This window comes from Cheilinus undulatus, linkage group 11 (assembly GCF_018320785.1).
Source record: "Cheilinus undulatus linkage group 11, ASM1832078v1, whole genome shotgun sequence".
Taxonomy (NCBI): domain Eukaryota; kingdom Metazoa; phylum Chordata; class Actinopteri; order Labriformes; family Labridae; genus Cheilinus; species Cheilinus undulatus.
This window is the reverse complement of record NC_054875.1, coordinates 17,051,192-17,072,980: the sequence shown is the minus strand read 5'-3', so window position 1 is coordinate 17,072,980 and position 21,789 is coordinate 17,051,192. Positions and strand designations below refer to the sequence as shown.

General features: G+C 38.0%; 1 protein-coding gene across 1 annotated transcript; it reads left to right on the top strand.

Annotated features, from left to right (window-relative positions):
* Nucleotides 1-376: 376 nt before the first annotated feature.
* LOC121517258 (charged multivesicular body protein 4b) lies at nucleotides 377-11,492 on the top strand. Its single transcript, XM_041798899.1, has 5 exons — nucleotides 377-706; nucleotides 2,398-2,575; nucleotides 2,983-3,097; nucleotides 7,186-7,312; nucleotides 10,116-11,492. Exons 1-5 carry the CDS (start codon nucleotides 523-525, stop codon nucleotides 10,178-10,180), a joined length of 669 nt encoding a protein of 222 aa, XP_041654833.1. The 5' UTR covers nucleotides 377-522; the 3' UTR covers nucleotides 10,181-11,492.
* The last annotated feature ends 10,297 nt before the right edge of the window (nucleotides 11,493-21,789 follow it).

Below are 21,789 nucleotides of genomic sequence, written 5' to 3'. Positions count from 1 at the left end.
TTACTGTCTGCTCTTTTAAAATTTTACATGTTTGGTTAAATTAGTCACAAGGATATATCGTGTGGTTACAAGAACACTTAAGATTAAAAGAACAAACACCATCATACCAAGGAAGGGTTTAAAGTTATTCAAGGAGCTGTTCATAGTTGATAGCTTGATATGCTTAAAATAAATAAAACTTTATTTGACCTCCAGTAGAAGTGCAGTGCCTTTACAGGTTCTCCTAAACCTCGTTTATAAGAATGTTTAAAAGAAGTTGTGAAACAAAAATTAAGATTCTTGAGTATCTCATTCACAACACGGTAACATTTAAGTCCTCCCTCTTGCCAGGAGATGGAGACAGATCCGACAAAGAATGTCACCACGCATTGGATAAGATGACGTCATCGGGCCTTATCCAGGAAGTGGTGAAACATCAACAATCCTTGCAGGGGGAAGTGCCAGTGTAACAGAGAAGGTGTGAATTTTTGGGGGTACTTTTTCGGCCTGTTTTTTAATTTGTTTGTTGTAAAAGTCCAAGATATGTCGTTGTTTGGGAAGATATTCGGAGGAGGAGGAAAAGGAGGAAAAGGACCGAGCCCACAAGAGGCTATCCAGAAACTCCGGGAGACGGAGGAGATGCTAACGAAGAAACAGGAATTTCTAGAGAAAAAGATCGAGCAGGAACTACAGATCGCTAAGAAAAACGGCACAAAAAACAAAAGAGGTGAGATTCCATGAAGAATATCTTGTGTTTTTTGCGCTATATTCAATTCGCCCGGCCAATGATCATTTCAACGTTAGCATGTTAGCAAAGTTGGCTAACTAATGAAGTGTCACTTCAGATGGCAGCCTAACGTGTTAATAAGGGCCTTTGTTGCCACTTAAGTAAAACTGAAATGCCTAATGAATACAAAAGTGATTAACTGTAACTGATTCAGGCAATTGTGACCTTGTAATCCCAGTATATGTCTATTTGCATGCATATTTTCCACTGATCGATGCATTACAATTTTAAACTGCAAACACTTGTTTAAGGGCGTGACAGTAGGTATTGATAAAAAATAGATATCCTACTTGTGCAAATATTCTTTCACGTGTCCCTACAAGGATTCAGCATTTTATAACAGCCTAATGTCCCTGTCAGAAATGTGAATGTGACTTCAGCCAATCAATCATTCAAATCCATGTATATAGCAGCAGTTAATAACAAATAATATGTTAAGACACTGTGTAAATAGAGCCTGCCTAGATCAGTGATTTTAAACTGTTTAGCCCAGGCACACCTAAGATCAAGCCAAAATCTCAAGGCGTACCATATTCATACAAAACAGCCTCTTTAAAACATCTTACAGTAACTTGATTGGTTGCATAGTTTACTATGGTTGTACAAATTTCCACAGAACACCAGTGTGCCATGCCACACTATTTGAGAACCATTGGTCTACATATTTTTTTTTTCATGATTAAAAAAATATTTCACCATGAACATAGCATTTGTGGTTAAGAAAAACTGCCTGTTAAATAAAAGGCAGAAACAATCACAACAACAACCGATAATCTAGGTTTATCTATTAAACTAGTTAGAGGTACTTACCTTCAATATAATATCCTGGTTCAGATACATTTCATTAAAAAACAAATCAAAGCTTTCCCAGATCATTAAACAAGCAAGTAAAATAACTGGAGAAACTCAAACTTCATGTATCAGAACTCCATACCCAAGCAGTTGAAGGAAAACCAAACACATCACAGCAGATCTCACAAACCTACTGCACAAATCTTTTCAGCTTTTACCATCAGGTCATCACCATAAATTCCCCTAGTCAAGAAAAACAATGACCGAAATTCCTTTATTCCTACTGCTGTAAACATCTTAGATAAAGGATAAACAATCCCCCTACTACAGTTACAACTACTTGTATAAGGCCAATTTGCACAAAAGTTAACATCAGTTATATATCAGAAATATACTGTTTTTTATCTTTGTCCTGACAATTTGATCGTATTAGGTATTTTTCTCTTTTTTTGTGATGTACTGTTTTATGTAGTTTGCCTTAGGTTTGTATGTTGTACTGTATGTTGAGCCATGCCCAAGATGATTTTCTGTCACAACAGACAGTAATGTTTTCTGAATTGAATTTGAACTGTTAGACAAGTGGACCTGGATCTTTGCATTTAATGACTTCTCACATGAATACAAGACATGTTTGATATTTTGATATTTCTGTTATCAAATTTAAAAAAGTGTTGATCTCATTTCATCTGGTTTTCTTGAGTTTTCATGAGAAATCTTGTCTCATCTCACGAGATAAGTGTCTTGTCCCAACCATAGTAATTACCCTTCATTTCCACAAAGCAGACTTTTTTTGAACAATATATCCATCCTGACACTTTTTCTGTGTTCTCTCTCCCCAGCGGCTCTGCAGGCTTTAAAAAGAAAGAAGCGATATGAGAAACAGCTTGCTCAGATTGACGGCACACTGTCTACAATTGAATTCCAAAGAGAAGCTTTGGAGAATGCCAATACAAACACCGAAGTGCTCAAGAACATGGGCTTTGCTGCCAAAGCGATGAAATCTGCCCACGAAAACATGTAATATCAACAGTCACCAGTTACTTTCTTTACTCTTTGATTGGTTGATCACCTTTGTGCCATTTTGGAGATGTACTTTAGTCTGATTTGAGTTATCTGAAGTATGTTTTGCTTTGTCAGGAACAGACCATTTAACTTCCTCTGTGTACTTTAGATGTGCATTTTTGTTTGTTTTGTTTGTTTTTCCATCAAGTGACTAAAATATATTAACAAAAAACAACAGGGCATATTACAAAGATGTACACATATCCCTTTGAAAAGTACTCAATCAATCAATGCACAATGCAAGTAGTTAAAGTATACATTTTCGTTGTTTTTTTCATGCCGAAACTGATCGTTTTGAGTTGGTAAATTGCCCATGTAAAGACTGTGCACTGTTTTAATCATAACCATATTTGCTTGATCAGGGACATTGACAAGGTGGATGACCTGATGCAGGACATTACAGAGCAGCAGGAGCTGGCCCAGGAAATATCTGATGCAATCTCTAAACCTGTAGGCTTTGGAGAAGAGTTTGATGAGGTAGGTAACAGTCTTGATGTCATGATTTTTTCCTATACAAGTGAAAATTTTAAGTCAACAATCTCTAAGCAGACAGCTGATTAACTGTCCATGCCTAATTTTTCTGAGATTGTTATTAGATAGTGCCATTGACCAATCTGATATTGTCAGCAAGTTTTTGTTTTTTTTCTGTGTTTTCCATGAGGTAATGTGTGTTGAACTAATGGTAAAAAGTAGCTGACAAAGTTGAAATTAACCTATAATTTGTTAATGATGCCTAGCCTAGTTTAGTGATTCACTAGGCTATGCAGAGTTTTGGTTTGACATGCACAATACATAAAATTCTCTCAATCAAAAAAATAACAATGTGACGAGCAGAGACCAGCACTGTAGAGCTCCACCCATCTCAGCTGCTTACTTCATATTTTGATTTGGGCAAAGCAAATGAACTGGCCACATTATGTGTCTGTTATCAGACAAAGCCATTTTGCTAAGCTCAAATCTGAAATGATTGTGCCTGGTCTCAAAATGGATGGAGAACGAGGTTGTAATTGCTGGCAGGGTTTAGTTGTAATTGTACTAGAAGATGCAGCTGTAGTAAAACACCAGTTTCATTAGAACTGGGCCACATTTCTTAATTGAGTAAAAAAAAAAAAAAAACATTGAAAGCTTTTCATGATGGACAAGAGGTTGTCATCCTTCTCACACCCTGCTGAAAGCCAGGGTACACTGCTTCCCAAATTTCTATGCACATTGGATTTTAGTGTCATAAACATTCAATTTTTTGTTTTTCAATTAAACTCATGGATGGTGTTGTGTCTCAGGGCTCTTTGGATCACTGAAATCAGTCTCAGACACCTGTGATAATTAGTTTGCCAGGTGAGCCCAATTAAGTGAAACTACTTAAGATGGACGTTCCACATTTTTAAGCAGGCCACAGGTTTCAAGCAATATGGGAAAGAAAAAGGATCTCTCTGCTGCTGAAAAGCATCAAATAATGCAATGCCTTGGACAAGGTATGAAAACGTTAGCTATTTCACGAAAATTTAAGCATGATCATCGTACTGTGAAGAAATTCATGGCTGATTCAGAGCACAGACGGGTTCATGCAGATAAAGGCACAGTGAGGAAGGTCTCTGCCAGACAAATTCATCGGATTAAGAGAGCAGCTGCTAAAATGCCATTACAAAGCAGCAAACAGGTATTTGAAGCTGCAGGGGCCTCTGGAGTCCCACGAACCTCAAGGTGTAGGATCCTCCAGAGGCTGGCAGTCGTGCATAAACCTACTATTCAGCCCCCCTTAACCAATGCTCACAATAGATACAGTAATACATGAAGACTCATTTTCAAACAGTCTTGTTTACTGATGAGTGCTGTGCAACCCTGGATGGGTTGAACTCATGGTGTGGCCCCCATCCTCCCTGACCTCAACCCTACTGAGAACCTTTGGAGCATCCTCAAGTAAAAGAGCTATGAGGGTGGGAGGTAGTTCACACCAAAACAGCAGCTCTGGGAGCAGGGTATCCATGGGGTTTTGAAAAGTAGTAAAAGGTGATAAATCAATTTTGGGAAAATTAAGATCCTTAAAAGGTATTAAAAAGTCTTATCACGACTTTATAAAGTCTTAAATTTTGAAAGTATTTTTTCTGAATTAGCTGTCCAAGAGTTTGAGTCCCAAAAACATCGTAAAAGTGTGTGAATTTATTCATTTTTATTAAAAAACAAAGATGAACAGGTACATAATAAACTAGGCTATTGTGGGTGTGTTCATAAATTGTCTCTGAGAGCACCAGAGCGAGCTATATCACTGATGTAAATGGTTACAGCTTGAAGTGGCAGTGAGGTATTAAAAAATATTGAGAAGGTCTTGAAAAAGTCTTAAAAAGGTATTAAAATTAACTTCAAGATTCCTGCATATACCCTGGGGAGGCTATCTGACATTTTGCAAAGCAATTCAAGCAGAAACTCTTCAAAAACTCACAAGTTTGATGGATGCAAGAATTGTGAAGGTGATATCAAAGAATGGGTGCTATGTTAACATGTAGCTTGGCCTGATGGTTTTGATTGAAATAGCTTTTGATTTCAGTAAATCTGACCTCCTAATGCTGTAAATTCAACAAATGACCATTTTCAGTTCTTTACAAACTATAAATTTTTCTGAAACTCTGCTGTGCATAATAATGTGGAACAGTGCATTTTCAGTTTTTTGTTTTTGAAAAAGAAATATAGTTCTCATTGGGAGATTTGTTCAATAAAATTTGGATTATGCTCTAACAATTGATGACTTTTTTAAAATTAAACTGACTGTCGTTTACATCAACTATTGAGGAAAATCAGATAAAAAAAATAATTTGCATAATAATTTGGAACTGGGTTTTATCAGAACTGGGCCACATTTCTTTATTAAAGTAATACTTCAACATTTTGGCAAATTCGCCCATTGCCATAATTCCTATAGTCTTACTAATAGGTTTGTTTCCTTTAGTTGTCGGTACAAGCTGTTTCTAGATCTGGGGAGACCGTTAGACCAGCTGCACTGCGAACGCTATGTTAGCAAACGGAATTTTTGCTTTCCCTCATCAAACTCATCAAATACACAATCCAGCGACTCCAAAACGCTCTCATGGACAAGTTTTGACCTTCACATTCACCATGCTATGAAATAATAACGTATAATCATGTAACATTATGACACATGAAGCAAATACTTGGAACTATTTCTTGAGTGAACCACTGGGCAGAGTGACACAATGCAGCAGCCATGTCTGGAGTGTAGTTCTGGCTTTGCATTTAACTTTAAAACATCTCCGTCTCGTAATGTTCCATGATTACTTCATAGCTTAGTGAATGTACAGGTCACAACTTGTCCACGAGAGCGTTTTGGAGTTGTTGGATTGTGTATTTGATGAGTTTGATGAGGGAAAGCAAAAATTCCGTCTACTAACATAGCGTTAGCTGGTGCAGTTGGTTTAATGGTCCCCCCAGATCTAGAAACAGTTTGCACCGACAACTAAAGGAAACAGACCTATTACTAATATAGGGATTATGGCAATGGGCGAATTTGCCAAAATGTTGAAGTATCCCTTTAAAATAAGAGAAAACAGCCACAGCAAAAGATTCCCTTATCAGAGAGGATGTTTTTGTACTTCCCTCTACCTGCCTCAGCATTAATTTAATCCAACAACAAGCTCCACTGTTACTGACTACGGCAGCATCTGCTTGTGGAACTAAGCTGTCTACTTTAGTATTTTTGTCTTGTTGCTCTGATTTGCCTGTAAGAACTTTCGTCCAATCAGTTTTCAAACATTTTTTTTGAAAGGTCCTGCCCTTCCAAACACTTTTTTTTGGGAGGTGTCCTGGATGGATGTGGATAAATCCATTCAATGAATAGATAATACAGTCTATCATGGCACGTTCAATAAAACGGCACCTCATACAGTGTATTTACAAAACAGACAAGTGATGTTTTGTTTGAATTCAGAAATTTCTTTCAATGAGGGAGAAAGCACTTAAAAGTGCGCTCCTGCATTCACACTGGAAGCGGTCCCTGAATGTGCAGGTGCCTTTGGATCCAAGGATCCTGCTGTCACTAGCTGCGGTTACATGAGCCTTTTTTTTTAGAAGATTCAATCCAACTCAGATACGTGTGCTCAGGCATCTCATTTGCACTGAAATAACAAGAGTGCTTGTATTTGATATTTGGGTTTTATTGCACTGTTAATGTTTTGGTTCATGTCTCAGATTAAGCTGCTACATTTTAATAAGGATTGTTGTTTTGAATCTGTATGGTTCATATGTTTTTGATCCTATTCAGGTTAAACTGTTTTACACCACTTTAAAGTGGAGTTGGGATGTTATGAGTACCAGATCAGGACTCGGTATCGGCAGATATTCAATATTAAAAAATCGTATCGGGATCGGAGGCCAAAATTGCTAATCGGGACAACCCTATAAATTGTAGAAAGTGGGAATTTTACTGCCAATCCTTAGATTGTTTTGCCTCTAATCAACAGCCACCCTGCAATTCAATTAGAATAACTTGTCCATTTCTGGTATGTACATGTCCCAACATGTACAACTCATGCTGGTGTTTATTGGTGACTTTTCAGGATGAGCTTCTTGCAGAGCTGGATGAGCTGGAACAAGAGGAGCTGGATAAAAATCTACTGGAGATCGGGGGACCAGAAAATGTCCCCCTTCCCAATGTGCCTTCAACTTCGTTACCTTCCAGACCTGGTGAGTGTCTCCGGAAAAATAAAAACTACAACCCTGTGGTTTCAACATTTATAATTATCATTATTTTGAAGACGATCTAGGGGATTTATTTAAACTCTTTTGGCTGTAGTTGCCAGCTAAATGGTGAAGACTAAAGAAAAGAAAGTTTTTTCTCTGCTTTCCAAAATTTGTATGGACTGAACAGACATAATGCTTATTTGCTACTCGTTATACCCTTATCATTTGTAAAAACTAGAGTTTCATCATCCTGGAATTAAAAAGACAGTATTCACAAATGGTTGTCTTCTGTTTGTTGTTGGCTGATACGACAACCCATTCATCTTGGAAATGCAAAATTTAATGTTGCATTTGTAAATTTGAAAATGAAACAGGTTGACAATGACATATGCATCTATGTGAACATGCCCAATTTGTAGAAATTTTTTTATAAAGGTAAACTTCTTTTTGCAATATCCTCATTTTTTCCTTAGATGAAAAAACAAAACATTTTTTTTATCTTTAACTACCCACTGGTTATCAGAGGCTGTTAGAGTTGACTGTTTAAAGCATGCCTTTTACTGCAATCAGCTCTGAGACATATTTCCTCCTGCTGCCTAGTGGTTCAGGTTGAAACAAATTAATTTAAAGAATACACATTAAATCAAGACATTTTCAGAACCATCCTTGATGTTGATGCTATACACAGTGCTAGGCACAAGTATGTGAACCCTTTGAGATGATCTAGTTTTCCGCATTAATTGTTCATCAAACGTGATCTGATCTGCTTCCAAGTCACAAGTATAGACAACCACAATGTGCTTTACATAGTAATACCACACAAATAATTAGAATATTTAGTGTCTTTATTGAACACAACCATTTAACATTCACAGTACTGCTGGAAAAAGTAAGTGAACCCTTGAGTAAATAACAGGTTAGCCTCTTTTGGCAGTAATAACAAGCGTTTCCGGTAGCTGCTGATCAGACCTGCACAACGTTCAGGGGAAATTTTGAACCATTCTTCCTTGCAGAACTGCTTCAGCTCACCAGTATTAGGATGTCTGGGCTGAACGGCTCTCTTGAGATTATTCCACAGCATCTCTGTTGGATTCAGGTCTGGACTCTGGGCCACTTCAAAAGGTGGATTTTCTTTTTTCTTTTTAAGCCATGCTGTAGTAGATTTACTTTGATATTTAGGATCATTTTCCTGCTGCATCTCCCAACTTCTCTGAGCTTCAGCTAGCGAACAGTCACCCTGACATTATTCTGTAGGATACCTTGAAACTTGGAAATTTATTTTCCCCTCAATGATGGCGAGCAGCCCAGGCCCTGAGCCAGCAAAGCAAATCACGATGCTCCCACCACCATACTTCACTTTGAGGATGATGTTCACATGTTGGTATCCAGTACCCTTTTTATGTCATACGTAGTGCTGCATGTTCTTACCAAACAACTCAACCTTAGTTTCATTAGTCCACAAACGTTTTTCCCAGTAGTGTCGTGGAGTGTCAAGGTGCTTCTTGGCAAACTTCAGGCATGCAGTGTTTTTTTTGGAAAGCAAAGGCTGTTCAATCTTTACCGTTTGGTACACTTGTGAACAGAGATGTTGATTGTTCCAATAATTCCTTTCAGCCTTTAGGTATTACTCTAGGTTTCTTTTTAACCTCTGAGCATTCTGCGGTGTGCCCCTAGTCAGCCTGGCAGGGTACTCACTTCTAGGGAGAGTAGCCATGGAACTGTATCATCTCCATTTGTGGACGGTTTGTCTAACTGTGGATGGTTTAATACCTAAAGTCTTCGAAATGACTTTGTAAGCCCTTACAGTCTTACACAATTCAACATTTCTTGATCCAAGGTCTTAGGAGATCTCTTTTTTTGGAGAGGCATGGATCACATCAGCAGATGCTTCTTGTGAAGAGTCACCTCAAAAATTTTGCGGGTTTTTGTAAGTCACAATAGCTCTTCACCAGGCTCAGATCTCCTTTAATTGATTGGTCTTCAGGTGTGCTATCTGCTGACTCAAATTAGCTCTTTAAGAGTCACTGACCTAAGGGTTTGCTTACTTTTTCCAGCAGCACTCTGAATGATTCATGGCTGTGTTCAGTGAAGACATGAAATTGTAGTTACTTGTGTGGTGTTAGGTTCAGCACATTGTGTTTATCTATACCTGTGACTTAGCTGCAGATCACATCACATTTGATAACCAATTCATGCAGAAAACAAGATCAATCTTTAATATCTGCTTAAGAAAAAAACAATCCTGTTCTTTTAACTGTCAAATTAATCTCTGACATTACTCTCTTCTGTGGAAAATAGAGAAAAAAAAATCACATTAAATTTCAGAAGAAAAGAAGTTATTCATAATAAGGCTAACCAAACTGATAGTCTGGCACTAAAGCCCAACATAAGCTTCACCTCTTTGCCTGGTTGTCAGGTCGACTGGAAGTTATGTTGGAACAATGCTTTTGATACGGCAGCCACTATCGACAAGCTGTGAAAGTCCCTTTCAGAAACCAGATGTTGATATCACTGAGACTTTGTCCATATTTTAACAGTCAATGGAAAGGAGTTTAGGACCCTGAAAATTAGATTGAAGTTCTGAATCATAATGGTAATGGTCTCATTTCATTTTAAAGATTATCGATTATAGTAACCAGTTAAAAACTCCTTAAAGTAGCTTTGTGCTCATCTTTAACCTAGAGATTCAGTGTTCTTCCTGGTCAAAAGGGATGTACATAGACAAGTCCAGATCAGCTAATTATTACAGAGCAAATTCATTTACATCACTCACTACATTTATGTTTTATCTGTTCTCCCTCTAAAGCCAGGAAAGAGGAGGATGAGGATGACATGGAGGACCTGCAGCGCTGGGCAATGGAAGCCATGTAAACCCAGCATCTGCTGAGCTTTTCCTGCATCAGATGAGGAAGGGAGGAGCATCTTTAGGAGAGAACAGACTGATTGGATGTTGTTTGAGTGTTTTTGTGTGTATGAAGAGAGTTGCCCGTTAAATTAATGTGACACTACAATTTAGCAAAATGCTGTAGTCTTTTTTCCCAATCCCTTCACAAAAATGGAGCTCATTGGGTGTTCAGCAAACAAGCTACGTCGAGGGCTTCCAAATTGAAGCTCAGTCAGTGCACCTTGACAGAATCACCTTACACTTCTATCCTTAAGCTCAACACATTTTTGACAGAATGCCAGCACTTTATGGTCCTTGTTCTGTGCAGAGCTATTGCAGTGGTCAGAGTTTATATCAAAGTACACTATTATAAGCTCTGTGGTGCTTTTCAGGCATTTTCTGACTTTGTGGCTTTGCTGGCATCACTGAACGAGAGGAATTTTCATCAGAGCTTTGTCCTCAAAGATCTGTTTCTGACACATATTTACCTGTATTTGTGATGTTGAACCCATTGTTGTTTTTTTTTTGTTTTTGTCTTTTTTGTTTTTACAAAAATAACTATCCTTTGCTCTAATTTTGGTCAACTGCTCTTAGAAAAAAGAGCAGTACTGAGCATGATCTAAAAGAATCAGCTATCGACTGTGTTTTTGCCAAACCTTTTCAGGCTGTTTACACCTTGTTTAACACCTATTTTTGGTTGTAAATGTTAATGTAAGGTGTTAACATCCTCTGTTTTGTTTAAAACCGCGTGCTTTGCTCTTCCCCTCACTAGTGACATTTCAGCAACTGCAACCTGCCTTAAAGGCATTTCCACCCATTTTCTTGTGATTTGGTGTAATTATCCCAAATATGTCTCTTTTTATATGCTGTTCCTGCTGTCACTAAAATGGTTTTGTTGAGTGTGTATCAAGTATGGAATAGTGGGGATTCACAATTCAGATCACAACACAGCAACTGTGTATCTGCTTGAGAAATGTCAAACACTTCCATCCTGTTTCTCATAGTACTTTAAATACTTTTTTTCCAGATTGTATAATGTTAAAACATTTTTAAAAAGTCAGAACTTACTCAATAGATTTTGATGGAACTGGTGGTTTGTAAAATAATTGATGATAGTTGGACTAGTTTATCAGCACTTGAGTGTCAAGAGTTAATTCCTGTTTTTCAGAATCATAATGTACATATTTTACATTGAAAAATGAAAAGATGGCTGAACAAGCATGTTTGCAGTTTCTATGATTTATTTATCCTGATGAATTTATTATTTGGAAAATTATTAAAGGGTTTCAATTCTGGTCACATCAGTAATATTAATACTTTAACTGTTGCTGTTTTGTCACATGCTGTGTTTTTTCCTATGTCGATAGAGTATTCTGAAAGTATTTTATATGTCACCTTAACGTTGTACAAAATAGATTCACTGCAATTTTCACTAGCATTCTTGGATTTTCTGGTCTAGAACACAGACAAGCTGGTAGTGGAGATGATCTGAATTCAGGTCAGCTTTACAAAATTAAAACATATTCATCATAAACGGAAAGGTATGAACATGCAGTTATGTATATACAGTGGCTTGCAAAAGTATTCATACCCCTTGAACTTCTCCACATTTCTTTACATTACAACCACCTGAAATGTAAATATATTTTATTGGGATTTCATGATCAACATAAAGTGGTGCATAATTGTGAAGTGAAAGGAAAATTATACATGGCTTTCAAAATATTTTACAAATAAAAATCTGAAACATGTGGTGTGCAAAATTATTCAGCCCCCTGGAGCCAACACTTTGTAGAGCCACCTTTCGCTGCAATTACAGCTGAAAGTCTTTTGGGGTATGTCTACCAACTTTGCACATTTAGAGATTGAAATTTTTGCTCATTCTTCTTTGCAAAACAGCTCAAGCTCAGTCAGATTTGATGGAAAGTGTCTGTGAACAGCAATTTCCAAGTCTCACCACAGATTCTCAATGGGATTTAGGTCTGGACTTTGACAGGGCCATTCTAACACATGAATATGCTTCAATCTAAACCATTCCATTGTAGCTCTGGTTGTATGTTTAGGGTCGTTGTCCTGCCGGAAGGTGAACCTCTGCCCAGTCTCAAGTCTTTTGCCGATTCCAACAAGTTTTCCTTCAAAATTGCCCTGTATTTTGCTCTATCCATCTTGCCATCAACTCTGACCAGCTCCCCTGTCCCAGCTGAAGAAAAGCATCCACACAGCATGATGCTGCCACCCCCCTGTTTCACGGTGGGGATAGTGTGTTTAGGGTGATGTGTAGTGTTAGTTTTCTGCCACACATAGTGCATTGCATTTAGTCAAAAAAGAACAACTTTGGTCTCATCTGACGAAAGCACCTTCTTCCACATGCTTGGTGTGTCACCCTAATGGCTTTTGGCAAATATTTTGAAAGCCATGAAAAATTTTCCTTTCACTTCACAATTATGTGCCAATTGATGTTGATCATGAAATCCCAATAAAATAAATTTATGTTTTAGGTGGTTGTAACATGAAGTAATGTGGAAAAGTTAAAGGGTTATGAATACTTTTGCAAGCTACTGAATATGCTATTCAAATCCACACAGTTGAAAGTGTAGGCCAATGTCTGGACTAAAATCAAGTTTTCAGATCCTTATGAGTCTAGATCATTAAGGATCAAAAGGCTTGGATGTATGTCAGACATACAATGATAACAACAACTGCATTTTGACAACTGACAGGTGAAGTAAATAATGGATTATCCCCTTTCTACAGCAACTCAATGGAAGTTGCCGTAGTTAGGGGAGAGCAGCAAGGGAAGATTTTATCTTCTACGTTGATATGTTTAAAACTGGGAAAGCAGGTAAAGGTTGAGAATGTGAATGACTAATAAAGGTCAAATTGTGATAACTAGAGAACTGGGCCATAGCATCTCAAACTGTTGCCCTTGTAGAGTGTTCCTCATCTCCAGTGATCAGTTAGCAAAAGTTACATGGGAACGGGCAACAGTGTCAAACTCATATGGACTGAGCCTTTGAAACTCAAATAGCTTAAATAAAAAAGTTTATGCCAGTTCTGTTAGAGAAGGCTCATAATTTACAGCACATTGCAGTTTATTGCAAATGGGCATAGCCACAGACTTAAAAGGGTGTCCATGCTGACCACTGTCAACCATCAAAAGTGCTAACAATGGGCATGTGAGCCTCAGAATCTGACAATAAGAGAAGTAGAATAACATGGGCTGGCAGTGTCAATTTGGCCTCACAGTTTCTTTACATCTCAATCCCATTGAGCATCTGTGTCAAGTATGAACCACAGAGGCCTCACTTTGCAACATACAGGACTTATTGAACCTATTGTTATAGTTTTGGAGCCAGCCAGATACCATAGCACACCTTAAGAGGCCCAGTAAAGTGAGGCAGGACAAGGTTGTGATATTAGCAGACATACAATGCTCGGCTGTTCTTTGCACAGTCCCTAAATTTGAACCTAAATAATGCTTCCTGACTGAAAAGGTGTGTGTGTGTTATCTGAGTGTAAAATTTTTTAAACAACAAATTGAAAAGAAAGTGTTGACTGCTGTGGATTAAGACACTCAACAGACGTGATCTCTGTGTCCAACAGAAGGAGAAAACGAGGACGATGGAAGAAAGAATCAAAAACTAACACTCTATAAGCTTGAATGATCTAAGTCTTTTGATTTACAGTGACATGAAAATGCTCTTAGGTTGTCTGCTTAGCTTGGATTTCAACCTGCATGCATCGAAGGACTGCACAGACAAAGTGAAAACTTCAATGAAACTACCACTGGTGGTGACAGATGACCTGAAAGAGTAGTTGCTTGAGAGAAAGAGGGACAAATAGTGTTGGGATCTCCATATCGATGGTCAACCTTCACTTTATAAATGGGGTACATACAACGCTGTCAGTCATTCAAAAACCTCCTCTTGCTGCAGCCTTGCCCTCAGCCTGAATGTCTGTCCTTAACAAGCATACTTCTCAGTGTACCAAACAGGTAAATTGGCTTCTCATGGGAAAGAATGTTCTTCCCCTTGGAAAACCCATAGTGTTTGTGAAATACAGAGACTTCTGTAGCACTGCTGAGGAGAAAAGGCATCTATGTGGCCATGTACAAAAACAGCTGGTCTTCTTATAATAGGCCACATTAGAGGGTAATGTCCAGGTGAGCCCTACTTGTAAAGTGTCTTAAGATGACTTCAGTTATGAATTGGCACTAATCCAAACATGAACTGATTGGTTGATTGACCTAGTAACTTTAGTTGTGGAAAGTTCACACACTTTGATACCTTCTTTTATCAGTTTTAACTGTCATTTGTGACTCTACTCAAAATTTTTGTATTAAATGTGTCTAGGTAAGTACATTTATGTCCATCCAAATAAATGTGTATGGAAGTTGATAATAATGTGAATTATTTAATTGATTACAAGGTTAAAATCCCATTCCTTGTCTTGGGGGTTGAAGCAAAATTCGCAAAGGTCAAACAATGATTTTTATTCTGAGAAGAAGTCTACGTTGCAGTAGTGACAAATTTGGGGAAAGTAAAGTTATTAAGAGATCATTCAAAAAAAAAAATGAATGCTGAGTGTACCTTTACTAAATATGTATCCCTTAGAAATAGTGCAACCAGTCTATATAGTAAAAATGTTTATGAAATAGCATAAACATTTTGATCAAATTCCAACTCTAAATTGTCACCAATTCAACAGAATGGCCCATGTATCAGCTTCACCACCAGTGACCCAGAACCCATTTGCTCAGAGCTTCATTTGACTCTGATTTTGGCAGTTGGCAATATCATGTGTTTTTGTCTTCACAGACTGAGCATGGTGGTCTTGCCTTATAACTTGATGTTTCTTGTTGGTGTTCTTTGAGCACTCGTGCTGAATGTTATTGGTCTCTCTGGCAATCTGTCATCTGTGGATTTGGAAGTCATTAGGGGTGGGGCAGTAATGGGGTTGCAGAACATTTGGACCTCTTTGTTTAAAGTCCCTGTAAAGTGAAAATAAATCTGTATTTAGATTTGTTGTATGATAGGTCACTGTGTTATGAACCCCCAGGTCAAATTACAGTCAGATAAAAACATCCATAGGTTTATAAAATTAAGCTTAAATTCATGAAAAATGAAGCACTAAAACCTGCTCTAGGATGGTGTGGGCCTGTCTGTTGAATGAGCTGAAACCACGCCCACTCAGGAGGAATATGAGCCTCCCCAATTAAAAAATGGTACAATCTGAGTGGAGGAACACATGCACTGTATTAGCCTGCCCCTTGACCTTACGTTGACCAATGTTGATCAAAGCGCGCCTGCCTGGATCTTTGCTAAAGAAGAGACAAAGTCAGTTTTCTGGTTCAGATCTCGGTTACAATGCTTTAAATGATCCATAGGCCACTGTGGCTGAAAGACTGGGCAAATTTACCTCACAATGAACAAAAAACAGCATTTAACTGACTGTTACCTGTTAATGAAGGCAGTGACATCAGCTTACAACAGTCTGTGCTGAGATTAAATGCGCTGTGATTTTTTCTAGGGGGACGGGGTCATTTCCCACTGTGGACTGGTGACATCACCTTATTTGCCCCGCCAAAATGAAACCCAGCCGAGAAAGAGATGAAAAACATTCCAGTGGTCTATATTCAAAAGTCAGTCACATGTTGATCTTAGTGTTTTCACATGTTTACATAACCATATTCCAACATATCTAGTGTGTTAAGACACAAGTTTTGGATTTCCTCTGTCTGTTGGGCCAAAAGTCTGCTGCTGCACTGCTTTCCATGTCACATGACTGTAAAGACCAATCAGTTGGATCAAACATGCACATACACACTCAAGGCATCAGCACACATGCGGTTATTCAGTCCATCGTGTCTGTATCAAACTGGAGAGAATGGCAGAAATAAACTGCTGCAGATTTGTGGGATAACTTTCCACATAAATGCAAAGGTGAGTCAGCATTTCCAGTGTCTCACAACTTTTAATCTCAAAGTCATAAAAAAACTGATACAAAAAGAGGATGTTAGATTCATGTCTAATCTGCTCATTTTCTGACTAATAACATTGATGGCATTTTTCATTGAGCCAAAGCCACAGCTAGTGCTGTTAGTAAAAAAAAAAAAAAAAAAAAAAAAGAATCTGACTGTGATGCAAGTGTGATTTTCTTAATATTTACTTGAGAGCACACTTATAAATCCATTCCCCTTTATTACTGTTTACTAGTTTGTCAAAAATTAGATTTTTTGCAACATTTTCTCAAACCACAGATTGAATAGTACACAGATTAATTCACTAAACAGTCCAACCATTAGGCATAGTGGCGCCTACAAAATAGATCAAAACAAGTCCTATATCACAAAAAAATACAAAGTTAAAATCCTGCTTTGAAATACGTTTTACTCTTAAAACTTAGTCAATAGTTAAAGTTAACAGAAAAAAATAGTTCAGTTTATTAAGATTGATAAATAAATGAAACATTATGTTTTTGGAGTTTTTGTTGGCCTTATTTATATCAATTTAATCATTTTGTATACTGCTGCTTTTATGAGTAAAAAGTATTGGTATTGGTGATACTGGTCCTGTATTTACTTGGTATCGGATTGATATTAAATTTTTCAGTGTCACCAACCACTATGAAGTTCTTCAACAACATACTACTCCACATTCACACAACCCTGTTAAGTCATCTTTAAGCAGTTTTTGGTTCTCTTCACAATCATTCAGGATTGCCAGCCCTTTCACTTTTGGGATTGCTTCTTCCTTGCAAGAAGTCTGCAAATTCTCTGAGTGCTTGGGGATCATTTGCATTGATCTTGGGCCATCTGTACAGTGGAAATGCCCCATATATGCTGGCACAGTGGGCCCTGGGTTCCTTCTGATGCATAACAATTATCGGCCTCATGTGGTTGGAGTGTGTCAGCAGATTTTTTAACTGAAAATTTTATGGTTCTTACGGTAATACATTACTGGTAAACAACATTATGATGAGTAGCTTACAAAATGAAACAGAACTGCTCATGAACATTAAGAGGGTATCAAGTCAGCTAAAATACGTAGACTAGTAGTATGAATGTCTTTGGAAGCATCAGACTAGTTAACAGTGGTTCATTTAACTTACTGTAAACCAAATATAAATTCTAGAGGTTGGATATCTCACCAATAACAATTAATAACATAACCAGTTAGTCCAACAGTTTCATCAGTTTCAAAAGTAACATATGTGAGGTGGTGATTCATTCAAACAATATAACTCAAACTTCAGAAACCCAGTTTTGAAGTGTGAGCTTCTGGGAAACTAGTAGAGTTCACATCACATCACCTACACTTGCGATGCTGAAACAGTCATTTAACAGTGTCCACGTTCATCAACAATCTATTTCCAGTATATATCTTTGTAGTACCGTAATAACCAGTTGTTACAGCGTTGACCACATAGAAGCTGAACTTCCTGTTGGACTGTAAAGAGCTGACTGTCTTATACAGGTAAACCTCATAATATACTATAAGTATGACAGCATGTCAGCTGACCATGATGTCACTTGACCTAGAGTAAGATGTCAGTTTGACACTGAAAGTGATATAATAACCATTTGTGAGTGGATATGTAGGTCTATGTTTACGTCAGGTGTCATGTAATGTGTATGTTGGTGTTATGAACGCTCATGTATACCCTCTTCAAATGAAGTGTTCCTGAAAGTTGTTTTGTTGGATTGTGTTTTTTTTTCATGAGGTAGTGATTTGTTGGAAATCTGTGATGTGAAGAGGTACGTTTAGGGAAAAGTTACCTGGGGTCTCCAGTGCTGCTCAGATGCTTATCTGAGCTGGAATTCTGGTCTCCCAAGGAGATAAGTCCATCACCCACTCAGTGAGACCAGGATGTAGTTGCATGTCCCTGAGTATTTGCACATGTGCATATGGCTGTATGGTGCACAAGGTCTGCAATATAACCCAATAGTCATTCTGTTGTTTCAAAATCCAGTATATAAAACATTCTTAGATTCTTAAAACACAAAATGTAGAACTCTGGACTGAAATTGAACATATATATATATATATATATTACATTATCTTCAAGTATTGCATTATCAGTTTTGAAAAAAATGTTATAACATTATCAGTCAGGATATTTTATTACATTATTGGTGAAGTTATTACATTATTGGGTGTTATTACATTTTCGATCGAGTTAAGTGCAAAATTTATAACATTTTCAGGAAATTATTACATTATAGGGTGCTACAGGGTGGTCTAATTAATTTGTTAAGCACCGTATATATATGTATACATGCATACATACAGTATTTGCCCCCTTTCTGATTCCAGATTTTTTTTTTTTTTGCATATTTATCACACGACACAAGCAAATACAAAATGCAGTTTCTAAATGATGATTTCATTTATTGAGGGGAAAAAAAATCCAAACCTATCTGGCCTTGTGTGAAAAAGTCATTGCCCCTGAACCTAATAACTGATTGTGCCACCTTTTGTTGCAATAACTGAAATCAAGTTTGTGATAACTGGTGAAGAGTATGTCAGATTGCTGTGGAGGAATTTCGGCCCACTCTTCTTTGCAGAATGATTTTAACTCAGCCGTATTGTAGGGTTTTCAGGCATGAACTGCCCGTTTAGGGTCACACCACAGCATCTCAATTGGATTTAAGTCCAGACTTTGACTTGGCCGCTCCAAAACCTTAATTTTGTTTTCTTTTTTCTTTCTTTTTTTTTTTTTCTCGAGCCATTCAGAGGTGGATTTGCTGGTATGTTTCAGGTCCTTGTCCTGCTGCATAACCCAAGAGCGCTTGAGGGCACAAACTGATGGCCGGACATTCACCTTCAGGATTTTCTGGTAGACAGCAGAATTCATTGTTCCATCAATCACAGCAAATGGTGCTGGTCCATTACACTGACACCACCATGTTTGACTTTTGGCATGATGTTCTTTTTATCAAATGCTGTTATTTCTACACCACATGTAAGAGGACGCACACCTTCCAAATAGTTCCACTTTTGTCTAGTCGGTCCACAGAACATTTCTCCGAAAGCCTTGGGATCATCAAGATGTTTTTTGGCAAATGTGAGACAAGCATTTGTATTCTTTTTTGTCAGCAGTGGTTTTGGCCTTGGAACTCTCCCATGGATGCCATTTTTGCCCAGTGTCTTATGGTTGAGTCATGAACTCTGACCTTAACTGAGGCCAGTGAGGCCTGCAGTTCTTTGGATGTCATTCTGGGTTCTTTTGTGACCTCCTGGGAGTCACCGTTGCACTCTTAGAGTAATTTTGGTTGGCCGACCACTCCTGGGAAGGTTCAACACTGTTCCCAGTTTTCTCCATTTGTGGATAATGGCTCTGACCGAGGTTCACTGGAGTTCTGAAGCCTTGGATGTGGCTTTTTAACCTTTCCAGACTGATAGATTTAGTCATTTGTTCTTGAATTTCTTTGGATCATGGCATGATGCGTTTCTTTCTGAGATCTTGTAGCCTACTTCACTTTGTCTGACAGCTTCTATTTAAGTGATTTCTTGATTTAACAAATCTGGGGGTAATCAGGCCTAGGTGTGGCCAGTGAAACTGAACTCAGCTTTCCAAGAACTGTGGTTAATCACAGTTAACTCATGATTTAACAAGGGGGGCAATTACTTTTTCAAACAGAGCCAGATAGGTTTGGATTTTTTTTTTTGTCACTTAAAAAAAAATCATAATTTAGAAAACTACATTTTGTATTTGGGTTTTCTTTGTGAGATATTACAATTAGTTTAATGATCCAAAACATAAAAGTGTGATAAAAATGCAAAAAAAAAAAAAAAAAAACAGAAATCAGAAAGGGGGCAAATACTTTTCACGGCACTGTAGATATGAAATGTCGTCACGTGTTACATGCCCACAGCAGCTGATATCCTGCTCTCTGCTGTGTTAACCAGTGGTTGCTTGTTTATCGATGTTTTTTATTTTTTGTTTTCTGATGGATTGTGGGGTTTCTACACTGGCCACATAGTTGCTTGCGTGCCCTACTCTTTCAACTTGCTCATGCAAGACATTTCAGTGGTCTGTGAAAAAAAATAGGGAAAATGGGTGGGATTTTGATATTAAGGATTTTCCTGAAAATGTGTTTTTTTGTTATGAATATGTTCTTGGAACTGTTAAGGTTTATTCCCTTTTTAAAATGGACTGACCCTTTCCATGCAAAACACAGATGCTAAACAGCGGCTCAAGTGTTTATCAGAGACATTGCCTGCTGGTTTGGGATCCCAAAAAGCATCCATAGGGGCCCATTTTAGATTTGTTATCCTAAAAGAACTTTGTGTTGTGCTCTTCAGTTAACTCCTTTTTCACAACTAGGTGCTGACCAGACTTCTCTTTCTAGGAGTAATTACCATCGCATCCAGCCTGATGACTTGATCCGTGTAGGGCTGTATGAAAGAGGTTACTTTTTAGCCAAAGTGGAGTTGCCCACTCCAAGTGGATCCACACCTCCTGCTGCAGAAAAATCTGCAGTCCTACAAGGCCGACATTGACCAAGAACTTACCTGATTGGGCACAAACAGATGACACTGATGCTGGTGCTGCTGCTCACTGGCTGTCTTGACCAGATTGCTTCTTCTGTGGCACCTTGATGCTGTCAGCAGGGGCCAAGTTTGACAGGGGGTAGGCCCCCTTCTTGGACAAAAATGAGAAACGCACAACTTCACTGTTTTCACTAAACACTTACAATAACCTAACTCGAATTGGAGCAGCCCACAGTCCAAACTGATCTAGCTGCCAGGCATGTGGAGTTCGTCCATATAGCACTACTGAAGGACTTCCTCTGATGGCTTTGCCTGTTTCTGACTGTGTCACCTGTCGTCTTGTCCACCTCAACACTTGCATCTTGGACAAGTGAACTGTGTCTGATCACCCCATTAGTGAGACCACTACCCTGCAGGACTTAACTATTCCATTATCCAGATGTTAAAAAGATTTTGTACTGTCCTATAAAGGACAAAGTGGGATTGTGGAAGTGAAATCTTACATCTCATTCAATGAACCCATGTATCACCTTGTAATTTTATAAGAACACCAAATGTTCTCAGTCAGATGACTTTCCTCTGATCGTTCTTTACGCCTCTTTGTCAGCCCAGTCTCCCAGCCACCTCACTGCAGAAGCAAGATGGATAATGCAAATGTTGGGTGTTGATTGTGCATCTTTCTATTGACTGCATCCTGTGCTGTATGTAGCCAAATGCTGTTTTGTCAATCTCCATTGATCCTGTTAGTCTCTTTTGATTAGCCTTTTGTTACATCCAAACTGGCTAAAAAACCTCCTCTCAAACCTGCTCAGCAGAAGAGAACCTTACCAGCCATACTGTGAGATACTTCTTTCCAATCCATAATGTATCTAATATCAATCTATCTCTATCTATATAAATCTCTATGTATATCTGTCTCTTTCTGTTACAGATGTACAGTACATAAAAAGTACAAAATCCCTCCAAATTTAGTTATCGTTTCCAGATGTTTCTGCTTCTATACTAACCCAGCTACTGCTCTTATGAAACAGTGTTGACTTGACACAAAAACTGATACAGAAAATGAATGATTAAAACTGCAGAGAAATGTAGATAATGTT